At 38.4% G+C, this 21,315-nt stretch overlaps 1 protein-coding gene across 1 annotated transcript; it reads right to left on the bottom strand.

Annotated features, from left to right (window-relative positions):
• Positions 1–4,685: 4,685 nt before the first annotated feature.
• Positions 4,686–9,277, bottom strand: LOC149832290 (peroxidase 5-like). Its single transcript, XM_090013215.1, has 4 exons — positions 8,999–9,277; positions 6,464–6,655; positions 5,535–5,703; positions 4,686–5,089 (listed from the first exon to the last, which is right to left on the bottom strand). The coding sequence occupies exons 1-4, from the start codon at positions 9,275–9,277 to the stop codon at positions 4,686–4,688; spliced, it is 1,044 nt and encodes a 347-aa protein (XP_089869341.1).
• Between the last annotated feature and the right edge of the window lie 12,038 nt (positions 9,278–21,315).

Raw genomic sequence — 21,315 nt, 5'->3', positions numbered from 1 at the left:
TTTTAATGACCTCTTGACGAAGTGTGTTGAAGAGAAAGAAAGACTGAAGAGTGAAAGGGTATCGAGTGCACATATGACCTTTTATAAGGAAAACCAAAAGTCAGGGCTAAAAAAAAAATCCTTAAAAAAGAAGAACAAGAAGAAAACCTTTGGGGAGAGTTCAAACTCTCAGGCGAAAGCCAAATCCCAGGTAGGAAGCTTTTTTATAAAGTGTTTCTTATGCAAGAAGAAGGGACATAAGAAGATGGACTACTTGAAGCATAAGAAATGACTCGAAACTAAAGGTAATAAGTTATTAATTTCTTATAATTGCAATTTGATTCATAATCCATTGCATAGTTGGTTGATTGATTTTAGTGCTACAGTGCATATTGCCAACTTCTTACAGACATTTTTGAACAAAAAGAAACCAATAGAGAATGAAAGAAGCATCTTCTCGAAAAATAAGATGTGTTTGCATGTCAAGAACATTGAGACCTGTAGAGTTTTGTTGGAGTCGAGATTGATAAGTTTGGTTTTAATTTTAAATTTGAAAACTCTAAACTTATTATTATAATTTTTTTTTATTAATATAGGTTATGCATATGTGTGTGATGGTTTGTATAGGTTAAAAAACTGAATACCAAATTTAGGAATCTTATTCTATTGAGAACATAATGATTGATAATAAACGTGGTCTAAAGGAAGATCAATCCTATTGGCTTTGACATTAAAGGTTAGGATATATCTCGAAGAGAGAGTCCAAAGGCTTATAAAAGAAGGAATCCTTGGATCTCTTGATTTCACTGATATAGACTCTTGCAAATACACCACATAGTCCAAATATGTTGACTGCATAAAGGCTAAGTAGTTTAACACACATAAAAAAGATGTCAATACAATAATAGAAAGTTGAAGATAATGCATATAGATGTTTGTGACTTTTTTTTCATTGTGTCATATGGGTGAAAAGCATTTTGTCACCTTTGTAGATGATTACTCACAATATATGTATCTTTACTTATTATTTGAAAAATCAGAAGTCTTTCATATTTTTAAGGACTTCAAGAAAGAAGTAGAGAAACAAACTAGTGAAGTTATTAAGGTTCTCAAGTCTGATAAAATGACTTAAACCTTTCATTGACCTTGTGGGGTGAAGTTCTTAAGACAATAGTGCATATTTTGAATAAAGTTCTTACGAAGGTTGTTCAAAAGACTCTTTACGAGTTATAAATTGGTAGAAAACCTTCATTATCATATATGCACATATGAGGATGTCGAGCAGAAGCTAAATTGTATAACCCATATATAAAAGTTTTTTATCCTAGAATGACTAGTAGATTTTTTATTAGTTATCTAAAAAGATCAAAGGGCTTTAGGTTTATTGTCCATCTCATACACCATAGATAATGGAAACAAATAAAGCAAGATTTCTTAAAAATGGTTATATTGAGACTGATGCATCTCAAATTATTGAATTTGATAAAATACAAGATTCAAATTTCATATCTGCGAAAGATAAAGACCTAGTTTTTCCTGTCATGGTTCCTTTGGATAATGCCATGAAAAGTCTGATCAATGAACATCAATCCCAAATAAAGCAAGTTATTGATGAGAATATACAACAACAACATGATATAAAAATTCATTTTGAATCACCTATATGGAGGACCAAAAAATCTGCTATAAATATGGACTATGTGGTGTATTTGCAAGAGTCTAATAATTTCAAAGATATTGATGATGATCTCTTCACCTTTGCAGAAGTCATTGAAAGTAAAACATCAACATATTAGATCAATACCATAAATGAAGAGTTTGACTCTATGACAAAGAACCAAGTGTTGAATCTTGTACCTTGGCCTTATAGAATTAGACCTCTTGGTTGTAAATGGGTCTTTAAGACCAAGACAGACTCTAATGGTCAAGTGAAGAGATACAAGGCTAGACTTGTTGTAAAATATTTCATGCAGATAGAGAGCATTGGTTATAATGAGATTTTTTTCTTGTCTCAACTAAGGAATCATTGAGGATAATCATAACCCTCGTAACTCATTTTGATTTAGAGCTATATCAAATGTATGTGAAATGTGCATTCCTAAATGGGGAACTGGAAGAGGAGGTATACATGCAATAACTTCTTGGTTTCAGTGTAGATGACTCGAATCATTTAATTTGTAAATTGAAGAAGTTAATTTATGAACTTAAACAAGCTTCCCGTAGGTAGTATATAAAGTTTAATTAGGTAATTATGAACTTTAGATTAACTGAAAACATTGTTGATCAGTGCATATAGATTAAAACTAATAAGAGTACGCTTATAATTTTGGTTTTATATGTTGATGACATTCTTCTTACCACTAATGATTTGAGTCTACTACATGAGACAAAAGATTTTTTTTCTCTCATTTCAATATGAAGGATATGGGTGAAGCCAAATTTATCCTTGGAATCGAGATTCGTCGTGATAGAACTAAGGGTGTCTTTGGCCTCTCTAAAAAATCCTATATACTTAAGGTTCTTCAAAGATATGGGATAAAGAACTATTCTCTTGGTTCCACACCCATAGTAAAAGGGGATAAATTGAGCCTAAAGGAATGTCTTTAAGATGATAATGAAAAGGCTCAGATGATAATTGTCCCATATGCTTCAGCGGTTGGGAGTTTGCAGTATGGGCAAACCTACACACGACCTGATATTGCATTTGTTGTGGGAATGCTTGGTAGATATCACTCAAATCGAGGCATTGCGCACTGAAAGGTAGCAAAGAAGGTCATGCGCTATTTATAAGGAACAAATGACTACATGTTGACCTATAAAAAAGTTGATCACCTAGAGGTCATTGGACTACAATAAAAAGTCTACTACTGGATACATTTTTCTACTAACAGGTGGTGTCATCTCATGGAGAAGTGAAAAGTAGTCTACAACTATTGCTTATACAATGAAGGCAAAATTTATTGCTCTATACGAGACTTTGTCTCATGCCATTTAGATAAAAAACTTTATTATGGGTCTTGGAATTGTGGATTCTATTGAGAGATCACTAAAGATCTTTTATGATAATGAAGCTACCATGTCCTTCTCAAATAACAAGAGTTTATCTTCGTGTCAACACATGAAGTTAAAGTACTTTGTTGTTAAAGAAAAGACTGAGAATCATCTGGTAAATATTGATACAATTAGTACAAAGGAAATTACTGCGGATCCCCTTACTAAAGGGCTAACACCGAGATTGTATTCCCAACATGTAAAGGAGATGGGTCTTTTTGATTCCTTCTGATCTATGTCAATACATTATGTGATCATATGTGTGAAAATGAATTGATTCTCTATGACATTATGTATTGTTGATTTTGTATAAAAGATCTCTCATTTGGTTAAAGAGAATAACATAATAACAATATTAAAGAATCAATAGAATATGTTAGATACCAACCTATTCATAAAGGTAATCTTGACATGCTAAAGCACTGAAAATAAGTTGTATTGTAGTACATAGAAATATGACATTTCTTAAAGAGATGATCATCTTCATGACTCATATGATTCATTCTTGTGATCCAGGATAGCATGTGAACCCACATAAAGAATTAAGTCGAGATAACGGTATAAATCTCAATTTAGTATCCTTTTAGTGTCAATGAGTTAAGTGGGAGAATGTTGAACATTTGGATTTAGGTCCAACTCATAGTGTTATCCGATTTGACACTAATGAAGTTTAGTGGGGCTGTTAGTGGGCACTAATGTGAGTTAGTGGGGTGGAGGATAGGTAAATGTGACGAGTTCACATTCTTGTAACCATCCCTTATCTTCTATTATAAATGGAGAGCTTGATTGTATGATGAGTGCAGCGAGAAACCATTAGCCTCTAGCCTATTGCTCATAATTGTTATTGGGTTCAAGGTCCTGCTCACCATCGACTTGAAGGCCTGGGCTCATCGTGGGCGTCAATAGGCTGAGCACCCACACGTAGCATCAACCATGGTGTCTACCAGTACATGTTTATTTTGTATTCCAGTTTCAATTTTTGCGAATACGCCAACATCTGCACATATTTTAACACACACACACCATTCACAACGGCATTCACTCGGTCACTAGAACTTGGTGTTGTACACATCCAAGTGCATATTATCATGCTACTTGCATGTGTGTATGTGGTGAAATATTGGCTACACTCATGGGTTGCAAACCCACGAGTAAAAACATGATTTTTCATATTTTTTAATGTTTTTTTTTATATAGGACCCTCCAGATGTAATCTTGGAATGGATTAGCCATTGGGCCATGTTTTTCCATCATGTAAGTTGAAAAATCAACAGCCTTCAATTTACCGAATTTTTAACCCTAAAAATATCACGTCATCAATGGCACTGGAAAAATGAGACAAAACAGTGGTAAAAAACAAAAAACATTTATTACTGGGAATCTATTGTTACAAAATAAGACTACAACAAACATTCTCTTGGGAGCAAAACGCCCATCAAGCAAAAGAATTACCCCCAGACACCCACAAGTGCTTAATCAGTGGAAGTCAATGTGCATAGTAACAACAACAACAATAGCAGCAGCAAGCAACAAGAAAAATCCAAAAAGCACTCCCTAAATTCAGCACTTATTCTCAATGAGGTTCTCCAAAAAGAATAACCAACGGGGCTGACTGTCTAAAAGGAGGGTGAAGAGAATGGGGGGATTAATCCTTATTAGTTGATGAAACTACATGTCTTTCTCACTTCCCCTTGGTTCCCTGTATTCACTTCTATCTCACCCATCTTGATTATGGCAGCAACAAACTTCTGTTCCCAATCAGAGGGGTTGTGTGCATAGGCTATCACTTGTTGCATGGTGAGCTCGTTTGTAAGCAGTGCTGCATCAGATGTGAACAATCCCCTGTGTTCTAGTACACCCTCATAGTACTTGTTGTCTAAGATGGTTGGTGTGAAGGTGTCCATGAAAACAACAGAGTCTGGATTGCTTGGCAGTGGACAGGATTCCCTTAGAACTACTGCATAGTTGGGGTCAAGAAGGGGATCAGGCAGACCACTGGATAGGTTGAACTGCCTTCCACCCAAGGAAGGGCAGTGTGAGACTCCAATGGAATGGGCACCTGATCAATCACAAAGTCGTAATAAAGAACAAAGAAAATCGAAGAAACATGATCCAAGTGTTAGTTTCCTAACAAATCAATCATGCCAAACACAAAAACAACCTGAAAACACCTTTTTGCTTGCGATATATATATATATATATATATATATATATATATATATATATATATATATATATATATATATGATGAGAAACCTGCATAGCGATGCAGGTCATTTAATAGCCTGCCTCCCTACGATGTAAACTCCAGGTTCTCCACCAACAGCGGTGCTTTACAGAGAAATCGGTGAAATCGGAGGGGTATATCTAGAAGCAATGGGGTTTGATCTGGCATCTTTCATCTTGAGAGCCTTCAGACACACTCTACCAGCCAAGTATGCTCAACCCACTGACTACTAGCCAAGTATATATAAACTTTTCATATCATGTGATTTTATGAGTACCTGAGAGGGTGACCATCTCTTCTACAGATAACCCTTTTCTTGCAAACATTTGGATGAGTCTGCTAATGTTAGCAAAAGGTGGTGGGAGGTTTTCTACAGCTTCGGATGCCAATGAGACTGTTCCATCTTTTCTTCCTCCTCTTACATTGTAGCGATAATGTATGCCAGCCTAGTTTACAGGAAAAAAATTGCAACTTTGAGACAGTGATTTGTCACATACATATATCGTACTTACTAGCAGACATTATTTAATTAATTAGACCCAGTAGATGTGCTTGCTATGGTCTGTTTAGTAAAGAACACGCTCTAGATCCAGTTGTTTTGATGTGGAAACTTTTTTCTTTAGCAAAATTTTGATGCATTATGGGCTGTTAATTTTTTTTATTCGTTTGAAGCACTTTTCTACACATCAAAACCTCTATATGATCAAATCCACAAAATATTAAATGCAAACATTGTAAAATCGATCAAGCCATTAGAGAACATAGCATCCTTGAGGGTATATATATATATAATGTGTGTGTGTGTGTGTGTGTGAATATTGGCTAATGAAGGTAAGAAACTAATGAGTAGAAACCACTCTTTTGTTCAAAAATTTCTAAATTTTTAGATCAAATGTTATGGATGTGATCTACATGGTTTGTTTAGTAGAAAGCTAGTTTTGAATTATGTGATTATAACAAGTAATTAGGTTTTTAAAGGAGTTAAAAAATAACGACTCATAATGTGCCAAAATTTCATAACTTAAAAAATCATATTTTTACATCAGAAAAGCACGATCCAAGGTTTATCCTTAGCAAACAAACCATGCTGAACACATCTATGTAGTTATATTGAGTCGACATAACTTGCAATTATGATTTCTAGCTCATTAGTTCCTTACCTTCATTAGTAGCAAATATTTTCCAATGTGTATGTTCTAATTTTACCTGGAAAACGCTCTCTCTGGCAGCATAAGCGATGATATCAGCACATGAGACAACTCCAGGACACTGCTGCTCCAATGCTGCTTTCAGGTTATCAATGATGTCGAAACCCTTGAGGCTTGGCATGTTAGGGGGTGCGCCCCTTTCGGCTTTGTTGGTTGAAGTGGAGTTGAGAAGAACCGATGCATCGCAACCCTGTCCCCATGCATGTTCAAAAGTCAAGACACATGGCCTGGTTGCACCAGCAGAGCGTATGGGACACTGTAAAATCAACTAGCAACCGCCCAAACATGGAAGCCCCAGGGGGTTTGGTGCAGTGGAAGGGCCCTGGGCCATTAGACGAGTGGTCTGGATTTCATTCTCATGAACATCAGCCCCTGGTATTAATGAGGGTCCCTGGTTATGGCAACTCCTTGGGGCTAAGTGTGAGCCATAGTGACAACCCTTTTTATAGGCAATTTCTTGTTTTTCAAAAACTCTTGAGAAATTGAAAAAAATTCATAAATCTCCATTTTTTTGGGCAAAATCTTGGCAATAAAAAAATAAATTTAAAAATATAAAATTATTTTTTATAATAAAATATTAATAAAAATTATTAAAAAAATAAAAATACATGATTTTTTTGGTGATAAATAGCCATTTAAAATATAAATATCACGTTTAAATTATGGTATTTATGTTTTTTCATAAATCTCATGATATTTTGAAAATCTCAAGAGAAATTGCCGTTTTAAACTTTCAGGCAATTTCTCGTTATATTATTTTGAGATTTTTCGTAAATCTTGCGATATTTGTCACACTGGTGTGAGCTACTGGTTTGCACCATAGGGACGGTGATTGTAAGTAAGTACAACATGCATTAGGTTTCTATTTCTGATGGTGGTTTCCCTGCCCTTCATGCAAAACAAAAACTACCTAAACACAAACCAGCCTGATCACTTTGACACGAGGGCAACCGCTGGTTGGCAGTTGGCACCATATAATAAGTACACAAACACACCAGTTTTGAAAATACCGCAATTGTATCATGCCATATTTTGAAAGGATTGTATTATGTCCCTTTCTTAAACTTGTTTCATGCCCCCCCATAAGTTCAAAGAAGGTCCCCAAGCCTAGAAGAATGGAAGTTGAAATGCTTAAAGTGAATCAAAATTAGCATATTCTCTTGTATGCTTTTGGGGAGAATTTACTAAAATTTTGTACTATTAACTATGGTTGCTGGTTGCAATTAATGCTAAAAAAGCTATAGTAAACCATAGCTAAAAGAGTTACAGTAAACTGCTGGCTATTTAAGCACGACTGAAGTTATACTTAAAAGTCAAAAGACCGTAGTTAAAAGTTTTAAAACCTATTATTAGATACAAGTCTTTATTAAACTACAATTAATAAGTACCTTTAACCTTTTTAGAAGTGGTTCGTATCTATTACCTCTTTATTTTGTAGTGTTTTTTTTTTTAAACAAGAAAGTTTTATTACAATAGTATCTATAGGTAACGGAAAGAATGATGATCACTCGTAAGTGAGACACTATAGCAAAAACATAAGCAACTGAGAGTAAATCTAAAAACAGAACAGAAAAAGTGCGGCCCTTTGTCAGTAAAGGACAACATCGTAGCCGTAAGATCAAAGCATGAACCTTCTATTTTCAATCCAATCGATGACCTTCCCCGGTCATTTTTGTCTAGCTATAGAACAGATTTCCCATCTCAATTGTTCAAAAATCATATTAGGATCGGTAAGAACCAAACGAAATCGATGATTCATTTCATACCAAATGAGGTTTCAAGCGGACTACACCCATACTCTCCAAATTAACTATTTTTTGCCATGACTATGGAGTTGTGAAGCGATTACATCTTTGAGAAAGTTGAAGACAGACAAATTATATGATCAAATTTCTAAAGAATGCACATTCCCAAAATAGATGAGAAATAGATTCCTTGGCTTTTCTACAAAAAAAATACACATGCTAGTGAGATGGACACCATGTAACTTGAGTCTTGAGTCAGTGTTAACTGTTCCAAGAAGAATCTGCCATGCCATGAGGGAAGCCCGTAAAAGTAATCCGTTCCTTCATAATGCCTTCCTAGAAAGCCAAGGTGCAGCTGGTTCAAATAAGATTGTGTATAGGGAATTTGCGCTCAAATTTCCATCGTTAAAGAGTGTCCATAAGGCTGCATCCTCCTTGTCAAGAGCGAATGTATGATTAACTTGAGTGGTAACGATTGTCGCGAGTACCACATCTGATGGGTTCAATAAAGAATCAGCGTGGTACTCTTCAATGTAACCTGTTGATGGGTTTCTATGAAGAAACGGATGTGGTACTCGCTCAATGTAACCTGTCTTTCGTGTTTGTGATATTTTAGGGGTTGTTTGCTCTTCTCAAATGATAGATTTTTTAAATATCATCTATTATGAAAATAATGCATTTTCATCGCTATAAAAACACACGTTTTGGTGGTCATCCCTAAGTAGCTGCTGCATGCTTTATAGCATATGCATGTTGGTAAAAGAGAGAGAGAGAGAGAGAGAGAGTACCCTGACAAAGCAATCGTGGAACAACAACCTCACCATGTGGGCTGACACATTTGCATCTTGGTAGATGAATTGGTACATCATATTGGATATGATGGACTCAGCTTGAGGGCATGTATTGCAATAGTAGTCGTCTCTTAAGCCGTAGTCATATTGATGATCATTGGCTGAACCTTGTCCATGGTCATTACCATGTCCATGCTCATCTCCATTTTCGTTGTCTGCAACATTTAATGCTATCATTCCCAAGAGAACAATGCACACAATCAAAAGGGTCTTCATTTGCACTCTTGGAAGACCTACACCCTTTTGAAGCAAGCAAACGGAGGAACCCTTCAAGTGAGCTCCCCCTTTGGAGGTTTTAGAGTAAAGGATTAATGATGGTTTCTCTTCAATTTATGAGGCCTATATATACACATTATGGCTTAGTTGCAAGGAATAGAATATTATTTGACAAACCAAAGCACTGCTACTACAACACCCTTTGGCAACATGGTTGTTGAGATAGTATGATACTTGGTCTTCTCTTGGCAAATATGACCTCCATTTCTGCATACTTTTTTCTTTTTTTGAAAGAACATTTCTGCATACTTCTCACCTACTACAAATTTCAATTGATAATTCTGCTGAGGATGTGCTACCTAACAAAAAAAAAACAATTTAAGGTGAGGATACTAATTCAAAGACCCAATTAATTAATTTTATGTTTCATACCCCAGTTAAGCCCCACTTAGTTTATGCCAAAAAGATAACTTCTGTGATGGATATGCTACTATGAAGAGAGAGAGAGAGAGAGTCATTTGTAAACATGCTTATCTAAGCTATCACTTTCAAATTTCATGTGTATGATGCATGCTTAATGTGCCAAGCGAGAATGGAAAGAGTCAACTCTGTTACCTGCCATCTAAAGTTGTAACATCTTTTCTTTTTTATCTTTTTTTTTTCCCTAAAAGGGTAGACTTTTTTTGGTTAGACTAACTGAAAACCTCTCCTTCACCGACCTCACATTGGCAGGCCTCCCGTTGGTAAAACCTTGGAGGTTCTCCAAAGAGTAAACCCACCCATGTGGGTTTAGAATCGGTGGCCCCTAATCAGGAAGGCAGAGCTCTTGGCACAAAATATGCTTCATCCTTACTAGCAGTTTCCAAAAAAAGGCTTCTGATTCTGTAAATATGCCAGTGCTTTTCAAACTGTGGCCATCCTACGTCAAGTGAAAGCTGGCTTGATTTTTGGGAACGAATTCTTGGTTATCCTATCACTATTACAGTACAAGGTTGAAGCCAGCATCATATGTATTAGTAGGGATGGCAGTGGGGCGGGGCGGGGGACAAGGTCTCCACCCCCGCCCCGCCTCAAGATTTTATCCTCCACCCCCGCCTCCATCCCCGGCGGGGAATGAATTTTATCCTCCATCCCCGCCTTCATCCCCGTTTCATGTCCTCCATCCCCGGTTCAAACGGGGATGAGGCGGGGCAGGGCGGGGATATTGCGGGGAAAAGTGGTCGGGGTGGGGATGGGGCGTGGCGGGGAAAAGTGCATGTCCATGCCTGCCTCCACCCTCGGACGGGGATGGATTTTAACCTTCGTCCCTGCCTCCATCCCCGTTTCATACCCTTCATCCCTAGTCCAAACGGGGCGAGGCGGGGCGGGCCCCGCTTTCCCCCGGTCCACTGTCATCCCTATGTATTAGACAATACTATCTTCCAATTGACAAAAGGGGTGTCCACTCCACATCATAATCATGGTAATTATGAAATGAAACGTGGTTTTACGAAGTAGAAGGTGATCACTGATAAGTTGCTGGACCCACCTAGGCCTGATTGAGGAAAAACCAGGATCGATGGAGCTTGCGTTCGGTTCAGATTTAGCCTATGCCCAACTAAGAAGATTGCATGAGGGTCTGAGCTTTGCTAGACTACTACTCCTTAGCCTGGAATAGGTCCAGGAAGATTGGCTCGGGTGCAAACTTTGGGCCTGCCATGTACGGCCAGATTTCTCCCTATTAAGGAGCTAAATTTTAGGTCCTTGGTGATTATAATCACATATCTCATATCTTCAGATTTCGGGCCCAAGGACTAGAGGCCAGGCCAAAAAAGATAAAGAAAATTGAGTAGGCTTGTCTTCACACTTTAATTATAATAGTCAAATTTAGGGATTGCATAAGCTGCTCAAGTTTATGTGAATGTTTATCATAAATATAGATATAAAACTTACAAAACAAGAATTTTTTTAATGCTGGTCAAACTTTTTTTTTTTTATATTTGCACGGAGAAATTGCCCACAGGATCAAAGACCTAGTCCTGCTGACTCTGCCTGCCGTACTTCATAAAAACTCTGAGGACTTATCCCTTGTCCTCAAAGAGTCACCATGCTTCTGCCTGCCCAAAAGATTTGAACCTAGAACGCTTGCCTAGTGGCCTAGGCCCCATCCCACTAAGCCAAACCCTTTTGGGGCAATTCTGGTCAAACTGGGGTACAAAAATTTATAACAAGTCTTATTATTTTGTTTTTTGGTTTTTCGTAACGAGAGTTGGATTAGGTAATTGGGTTGAAGAACTAGAAAGTGAGTTTTATTAGGAGCAGTAACAAATTCGACTTAAAAAACTTGTCTATTGCTTGCAGGTGTCTCTCACCTACCCCCAAATTGACAGTTAAAATGGAAAAAGAAATGTCAGTGTGGGCTACACCAACAAACCCTATAAAGTGATTTAAGGAATGTTAAAGGGCATATGGAATGACGAGGGCATTCACTTGGTCTTATTTGTTTTGGTCAGTGTTGCCTTTACATCATATGTTGTCCCTTACGTCTCTTCTTTATGAGCTAGAACTTGGGACCTAATTTTTCTGTGCCACAAAACCCCAAACTACCACAAGCCAAGATGCCCTACGGGAACATGAAGCCAACCTGACCTGAGCCAGCCCAGTGTCCATTAGACCCATTGAAACAAGGAAAATCCCTGTCCCTCCTACAACCCAACCCGATTCTTAAGCTTGGGATGATCCTAGGTCGTATTGGGGTGTGTTAGGTGCCTAACTGATACACCATAAAACATTAGGGTGATTAAAGTGCATCAAGTCAAGCCCTTAAGTCATTAGGATTTTAATAAACCACCACACTCTCTAGTTGATGTACTCGGTAGCCCGCTCTGGGTAGGGGTATCAACGGGTATTGTTTGGTTCACACACAGGTGAAACCAGACTTGGACCAGATTTTTGGGTATGGTATTAGGTCCAAACATGGGTCTAATTTAATCCACTATAAGAAAAACCATACCTGGACCCAATAAAAACTACATGAACCAAACCTGGTAAAACCATACCTAGTATACCTAGTAAAACCATATTTTTTTATCATTTTTACATTGAAAATTGCAGGTCTTAATCAGAACTCGGTTCGGGTCTGGTATAAAATTTCACAAACTATACCTTAGCCCATGTATTAATCGGACCTTCAGGTCCGGACCTAGGTCTTAATCGGGTCTTCTTATTTATCACCATTAGGGATGCACACGACACGCTCAGCTCGCCCAAGTAAAATGGTGTCCACACTCGACTCAAGCTAGGCTTGAGTCTGAACGACTGGTGTTCAAGCTCGGCTCATGTCGAGCTGAGCTCACTCTAGGCTTGGTCAGGGCTCAACAGGTAGAGAGAGAGAGAGAGAGAGAGAGAGAGAGAGGAGGAGGAGGAAGGTGTTGAGGGATCTCACAGAGGGGCGGAGACCGATCTTATCCGTCTATTGGTTCAACTCATTTACCCACCGTGAAGACAACCACCATGAGAGGATGACCACCTTGATGAATCGCTCGCTGCATTGGACAACATGCTCGTTCTTCTAGTCATCGAGAAATTTATGGAGGGTATCAATGGAGCGGGAGGCTGCGAACTTTAAGGCAACAATGGAAAGAAAGACTGTAAAACCTGCAAAATTTTGATAATTATCAAAATAAATAAAGGGTAAAATTCTTTAAAATAAATACGGTAACGTGATATAGGGTCGATCCAAATGAATCTTAAATCCAAACTGGATTAAATGGATCCAGTATTTGGATTCAGATACGACGTATGGAATCGGATCCTGGATGGATCCGAACCCTAATGAGGACCAAATTGGATCTTAATGGATCCAAATATGGTTGAATCTCAATCAAGATTCAAAAATGTAGTTAGAAAGTTAAGAAGATCTAAAATATATTTTTTATCCAACTCGTATTTGAGATTCGTCAAAAAAATAAATTCGTATATAAAAGAATTAACAAAGACCAATAATGCAATAAGAAATGATGTGTTGTAATGGCAAGAGGTCTTGCCTAGTTAGGAGGCAACTTGAGTTCAAATCTCATTAGCCATCTACACAGATTTTAAAGAGAGGACAAGTCTTTTTGTCAAAAAATGTCAAACCTTAAAAGAAAATAAGAAAATTAAGGTTGCAAAGATATGCAACGAAATATAAAATGGTGTAGTGGTGAGGTCCCTTGCCTCTAAGGGAGAAGAACTCCAGTTTGAATCCCACTGTGCGCCAAAAGTTTTGCCAAAAACATCATTTTTGTAAAACTTGTCAAAACCGTTCATAGAGGATAAATAAAATAACGTTGCAAGAAATTACAATGAAACATGCAATAGTGCATTGGTGGAGCTCATTACCCCTTAGGGAAGAGAACCCCAGTTCAAGTTCCCTTGTGCGCTAAGATATTTTGCTAAGAATACCTTTATAAAGAAATTTTTAAAATTTAAATTATGTAATAATTCCTCCATTAAGAAGACCTTAAAAAGGGGAACTCATTTTTATGGAAAGAAGGTTGAATGAATGGACGTTCTTGGAAACCCAACCATCCAAATGGGAATGGCCTCTTCCCACAATTTTCAAAATAGGAAGGGGGAGGTTTCAAAACAACGAAAATAATGAGTCGGAGTTTGACGACCTCAATTAAGGAGGTCAGTTACAAGGGGAAAAAATACATATAAAGACATCATTTTGAGAAAATCTGTCAAACGTCTATAAGAAGTCAAATAAAATTTCGTTGCAAAGATATGCAACAAAATTGAATATGGTGCATTGGTGGGGCTCGTTAGCCCTTAGGGAGGAGGACTCTGGTTCAAATTCCCTTTGTGCACCGAAGCCTTTTTTAAAACCCTTTTTTTTTTTTAAAATGAAAAAAAAAGTAATTCCTCATTAAAGTAGCTTTAATAGAAAAATGCATTCTCAAAGAAAGGGGGCTGGGCTGTAACGCCCCGGATTTCCAAAACAAAGTTAAGTTAAAATTTTCATGATTTTTTTTTTCTTTGCAGCGGAACTTAGAAAAGCTTTTAGCAGCGGAATCAGACGATAATGAGTCATCAGTTTTAGAAAACTTCGAGCACATTATAGGTATGTGGCCAAACAACTCATTGACTACCAAAGTGTTCCATTTTATCGAAAACCACATGTTTATTACAACATCACTGCTTGAAAAAGCAGTATAGGTTCAATAAAAGGAAACAGTACAACTCTGTCTAGAGAAACCCTGGAACTCGATGTCGCCTTGCTCTGCATATCGCAACGCAAGTCCAACACTTGAAATCCCCATTAAACGGGGTCAGAACCACTGATGGTCTGGTAAGCAAGCAAACACATATCCATTCAACTCAAGTAAACGCATGACCACTCAGGGCCGCAGTTCATAATAACGACGCTCAAGCCTCCAAGACTTAACGTATATCGCAAGAGCCTCCTTAAGGCTATAAGTTGAACATACGCTCAAGTCTTCATGACTTAGAGCAAGCCCCTTCAGGACTGTGATTTGAATAACCACTTAAGTCTCCACGACTTAGCCTTGACCTCTTCAGGGTCTCAAATGGATGTCTAGCTCAAGCCTTTATGCTTGGCACATCCGTATCCTACGAATCTAAGGACAGCTCTTCGAGCTTTGCTTAGTCGCATGGATATCATTTGGGGTTCTTTCCCAAATCGGTCCAGTAACGTACCGACCATGACACATTCACAAAGGTTATGCAAGACTGACTCAACAACGTCCATACACGCATGCATTCAAAGTATCGCTGTACCTAAGCTAATGCTTTGTTTCAATAATTGCACCTCCCCCTGAGCTTAGGGGACTCATATCTGGGCGACAACGCGACGATCTGGGGGTTGATTATTCTATGTATTTTAGATACCCCAGAGGCTTGTTGACCCCATCCCCTTAGTAGGATGGTACAACATACCAGAAGAGATCCTTACTAGGCATTCGAATGCATTCTGCCACTACAGTAGTTGGGTTCAATCCTTAAATATTTAAGGATAACCACAACCTCCATACCTCTGAGTGACGAAGGCCATCAATGAACTCTATCAGGTTCGAGAGAAATATATGTTACTCAAGGCTGCGCCATCACCGTCTTCCTCGGTGAGAAAATTCTAAAAGGGGCCTGCCAGTCTTATAATTACTTGACGAACATTGCATGCCTATAGGGCAGTCTTTGAGAAGTATGTATCCGACCCCAATCAACCACACGACTTTCACCATGGAACAAAGGTTTTATTCATATGCATGCTTAACTCTGCTCTCGACACTTCGGCCTTGACGAGCACTTCACCCCTTTCGGTGGAAACAACACACTCTGGCTCAGCGGCCCTTATGAGTCCGGTTGTCTGATAATTCACAAGGAGCATGCACATGACTCGATCTCTACAGATCGGCTACTCGGCGTATTTTTACGCAACGAGCTCAAGACCTCGTCAAGGCGCTACCACTACTTCGGTGCAACAACTCTTACAAGTATGGTACCCTTGCAGGTATCAAAGAGACGAGTCATTCTAACATCATTCCAACAAACGACATCGTTGTGCCACTTAACTGGTTTTGGCAGCTCTTTTGCCAACCATTCCGTCAGCACCTCCCCTGCTCTATCGGTAGTGGTGTGATGAACCCTTCTACGTTGTAGAAGGCATTCCATGAACTGGGTAGCACTTTGTTGTATGACAGAGTATCCTGCTACGTTCTTTCTGAGCTATTCTTAGCTTCTTCAGAAATTTCAACATCACTTCCTCTCTTTAACGGAGAAAGCGTGTGTTTCCTTTATCCATTTCAGCGGTATCTCCCCTCTTTGGCGGGAAATCGCTACGCTTAACTCGGGAAATGAATGTGCACCATTGTGCGTACTTTGCATCCATCAAGGTTGCAGGAACCCTGGGTCATAGCCAGGCCATACGTATTTGACTTAGTCTTTACGTAAAGTGCATTTTGCCAAAAAACGAAGCCTTTCCAATAGGGGCTTCATTCGTCAAGCAGAATCTTGAATGAGAAGCGGTAAGGGGATCGCATTGGCGATTTGGAGTGGATTTCCATTTGAACGTTCATTTACGCGCCATATATTTAGTATAAGCAGAAGCCTTTGCTTTATATAGCAGCGGCGTAAAGAAATGCATATACTATTATTCAGGTTGTGTAACTGAATGAAATATTCTACATATATATTTGCAGAAAGCAGCAGCCTTGGTGTCTTTCAACACGACGGCATAAGTAAATGCATAATCGGAAGTGCGAAATCGAAAATTGCAGAAAGCAGGGAGCCTTGGCATCATACGACGCGACGACAAAGGTAAATTACATGGCTTATGCGATATAAGACGCGTCGGTAGAATCAACAGATATATACCTAGATCTGTATCCAATGATAGTTACGAGGTGAGCGAGTGAACACCGAAGCGTCCTAGAGGGCTCAACCAAGAACTAGGGTGAGATACTATTTTGAAGAATGCATATACTGCGCATTCGAACATATATATCCGACGATAGTTACGAGGCGAGCGCGTGAACACCGAAGTGTCCTAGTGGGCTCAACCAAAAACTAAAGCAACATACTACTTCAGAAGGTATACGTATATACAAACAACCAAATACTTGAGAGAGATGGATTAATGAAGCAAACTTACTTCAAATCACAGAAGAAACGACTCCTGAATGCTCCAACGCTTCAAACGAGGTTCGATCCTTCCGTCGAGAGGTCAGGCTAGGCTTGGGTTCAGAAAAATCCAAACCAGAATATGGGATGAAAAAGGACTTGGACTTTGACTTCAAACCCAAATAAGTTCAAGTCAAGTCAACTGGGTTTGGACCAGGTCAAGTGAGCTAGGACCAGGTCAGGCAAGCTCAAATCAGGTCAGGTAGGCTCAGGTGGGCTAGGCTAGGTAGGGGAGGTTTGGAAAAGGAGAAGAGAGAGAGAGGGCTCGATGATTTTTCAAAGGAGGGGGTCTCCTCTATTTATAGATTCTGAAACTTGAGCCCCAAGTTTCAGAATTTCCATTTTAGTCCATAGCTTTTTCAAAAATTCCCTTTGATCTTATCCAGATGAGTCACTGATCTTATCCATCTGACTATTTGAACTTATCCATCTGACTGTTTGATCTTATCCAGAAGGAATATTCCATGAAATATTCCCTGAAAGGTGCTAGAAGGCTTTGGAATATTCTAGAATTGTTTCTGAGAAATATTTTTGTGGGTCCCACAAATATTTTCGCGGGTCCCGCAAAAAAATTGAGTTTTCGGCATTTTTTCCAAAAATTTCTAAGTAGGCCATTATCTTCGTATTGACGTAACTAAGAAAGTTGGCTCGTACAAATCTCTTGATTTCGTTCAGATAGGAAGTTATGGATTCCAGAGTGTTTGAGTATATATTCGTGAAGATACAAATATCCTAAGTATATTTGGGTCGCAAGAATCAGTTCGATTCGCTCTACGGTAAAAACACTATTTTTCACTGGAAAATGCCTCAAGAATTTATTCAGAGTTTGAACTGAAAAATTGTGGGTCTTATATGGGCGGTTTTCCCCAAAAGGGAAGCCCAACCAAAATCGTTGGGAAGTGGAATTGTTTTGGGAAAGGCCTCTACCCCCTACCAAATTCGAAATGAATGGGGAAGGTTACAAGAAGGCTTCAATGGGGGTGGCCGTTTCAAGAAAGAAAAAAATGGTAGGTTGAGAGGGGTTTACAAAAAATGATTTTTGGACTCACCTCCCTCCCTCTTCAACGTCTTCTTCATTTCCACTATTGCCATCATCATTTTTTTTGTCTCTCTCGGTTTCTCATTGACGTTGGGCAGAACAACGCAAGGGAAAGACATGTGGAGCAAGAGGAAGCCTTTCGCAAAACTTCTTTGATCTTCATCGAGGTAAGGGCGTCATCTTCTTATGCATGTGCATTGTGTTATGCGGCATATATATGTGTTGATTTACGTATACCATGATTCGATTAACAACCTTAGACCGGGTTGGCGCAGAAATCTCTCTAGATTTCTATAGTTATGTCCATGAAATGCAAGAACCATATATGTAAAATTTTTGTATATGGCTTCATGAGCACCATGGTATGTATAAAAATGCAGATCTAGGGGTTTGAGGATCTGTATATTTATACATACGGTGCAGACATAAATTCGTTTCTACAGTAACGAAATCACAGCCTGATCATGTGTAGATTATACTACACGACCTGCACCCACGACAACGAACCTATTAGAAGTTTTTGTATGTGTGCGTTAATTTTGAAAGGTGCATGAAATTTTCCATGTTATATGACCAGGGAAAAACAATGTTGTTCATTCTCGGTATAGGTTGTACATACCGGTAGCAATACTAAGATTCAATTGCCTGATATATAATGGTTACATGGCCGTTTACCAAGAAATAATTATAAATGAAAACCCAAACTCGTTACCATACTTCATGGACGTCATTCCTTCCTACCATAAAAAGCAAATAGTTCTTTTTTTCATGGAACACCAATATCGATTTTGATGTATAGGATCAACGATTAGGTGTCTCCTACAAACTAAGTTGTCACATGGTAAGAAAGAAGGTATATATATACTATGAAAGATTCAAACAGACTATACAAGCTGGACTTTCAACCCACTGAAACCCACCCCTTTTGGACTGACCGAGCAGGGAGGTTATACTAGATCAGGTTTGTCATCCTAACCCAGTTTGACCTTGGGCAACTCGATCCCGGATAGGAGCGTAGCAGGAGCCTAAGGAGTTGCGATATTCTGCTGGGCGCAGATACTGTGTATAGTAGCATGCTGGTGGGCTAGGTGCTTGCACGATCTTTAGTATGTTAATCCTCTGAATGCCTTGACAGACATTAGGACTATTGTAATTAGACACGTATGTAGGTTCACAGACCAGCCATATACACCATGGTGGTCGACAACATAGTTTTTTTTCTCTATGAACTAAGCAGTCGGTTTGAGGTGTTGAGCAGGGTGGACAACGACTACTACTCATGTTTAGGTGCAGCGTAGGAAGTCAATAGAACCAGTTGAGTAGGGTGGAAAACAAGTGTTGTTGGTGCTTATGCAATTTGGCTACACATCGCTGAATACAAAACAAAAAAATTTAGTATATATATATATATATATATATATATATATTTCATAATTGCAAGTAGTGGGCTTACATGATGTGTAACATGATGGAATTTGAGAATACGTAGACCTTAATGACTGGGGTCGGATGTAGCCCAGGGATGCAGACCGGCTGCAGTCTGCACACCCCCAACCGATTGCCTCTCCTTTGTTGATCAGCCTGTTGAGCACAACCATTGTGCCTAGCTTTGCCGAAGAGAGTTTCCTGTAGCAACTACTAGTACACGTCAACTTGCTTTGGGATGTTGCAAGTCCAAATAACCATGGTCTACATGTAATTGGTAGGTGTCTACCTAAAATTCGGTTGCTTTTCAAAAAAAAAAAAAGAGAACGAATAGAATATAAAATGGAAAATATATATATATATATATATATATATATATATATATATATATATATATATACAACAACAAATTTCAAATTATCACAAACAACGATTGTTAGCTTGTTGCATGTAATGAAATAGGCTTGATTTTGATCGTGACATAAAGAAAGGTGAAAAGGATGATAGGTTGGGACATCATTTCATGTGAAATGATAAATGTGAGAATACGTCCGCAAAGTTAGCTACATTTACTATCTTCAAGAGAATGCATTATTTCCTTGAATGTTTTGTTTTCCGAATCATGTAATATAAAGAACTATCATATTAGTTCCATTGCATCTACTTTGAAAATCCCAAGCATGATCGGGTCTCACAGACTATTGTTCATCGCACACATGAGATTATGTATCCTTCACATGTGAGTGTCTTGACCATGGTTCTAATTATAAATTGCTCATTTCATATATGAATTGGTTATAGTATTGAATTCTTAAAAGGGTTGTCATGTACTCAACTGGGTAGTTGTTATGTTTGAAAACCCGTTAAATTGATAGAGGGATGCATACTTTATTATTCAGGCTATTAGGTTATTGAAATGAGTGTGCTTGCATGTTCTTGCAAAAATGCAATTTTTATCGCATACATATAAAAATAATGTTATGCTACTACTGTGCTTTACCAGAAAATGAAATATCCATGTTGGAAATTGTTTCAATAGTAAACTAAATATGTTATTCACATATGAATTCTAGGACTATGTCCAGTACGTGGACCACACATGATATGGATATTTGCACAATTATGATCATTATTATGCAAAAATTCAAATATGAACATGTGGTTTCAAAGAATGCTGATAGTGCCACATGAGCACTTAAGAAATGTTAAAGTTGAATTATGCCATGTGGAAGCATAACCAGTGGTGTACGATACGTTTTTCTTAGCACAAAAAACAAAAGTTAAATTAATACATGATCACATAAATGAAAATTCTAGATTATGGATATACCTGAAAGACGGTATATATTACCAGTTTCTCTTGGGATTCTGGGTATACCTGAAAGATGGTATATGTTACTGGTTTCCCAGGGCTTTGGGTACACCTGAAAGATGGTGTATGTTATTGGATCCAAATAAACAAGAATAAAAAATATGCACATATAAAATAAATGAGGGATTCTGGGTATACTTGAAAGACAGTATATGTTACTGGTTTCCCGGGAAGACAGGGTATACCTGAAAACGGTATATGTTACTGGTTTCTCAGAACTCTGGGTACACCTGAAAGATAGTGTATGTTACTGGACCCAAGGTCTACCTTGGAAAGTGTAGATGGTACAAACTCCGTGGGACATTCTAGTTTTGTGAGAGTGAGGCGTCTCACCCGGTCCCCAATCCTTAGAGTTAGGGGACCAGGACTACCAATGCGTCATAGTTGGTACATCAAAGTCTTCTGTAGAAGTTACGGGGTGCATCCTAATTTTAGTTTAGCCGTTGGAGAGTATTCTCTCGGTCGTGAACCGTGCCCTTTAGACCTCCATACGGCTAGTCATACGGGGTATTAATTGAAAAAAGCATAACCAACCCCCGTGTG

The sequence above is a fragment of the Nuphar pumila genome, chromosome 7, assembly GCF_984573655.1.
Source record: "Nuphar pumila chromosome 7, dmNupPumi1.hap1.1, whole genome shotgun sequence".
NCBI lineage: Eukaryota > Viridiplantae > Streptophyta > Magnoliopsida > Nymphaeales > Nymphaeaceae > Nuphar > Nuphar pumila.
This window is presented reverse-complemented; position numbering and strand designations above follow the sequence as displayed.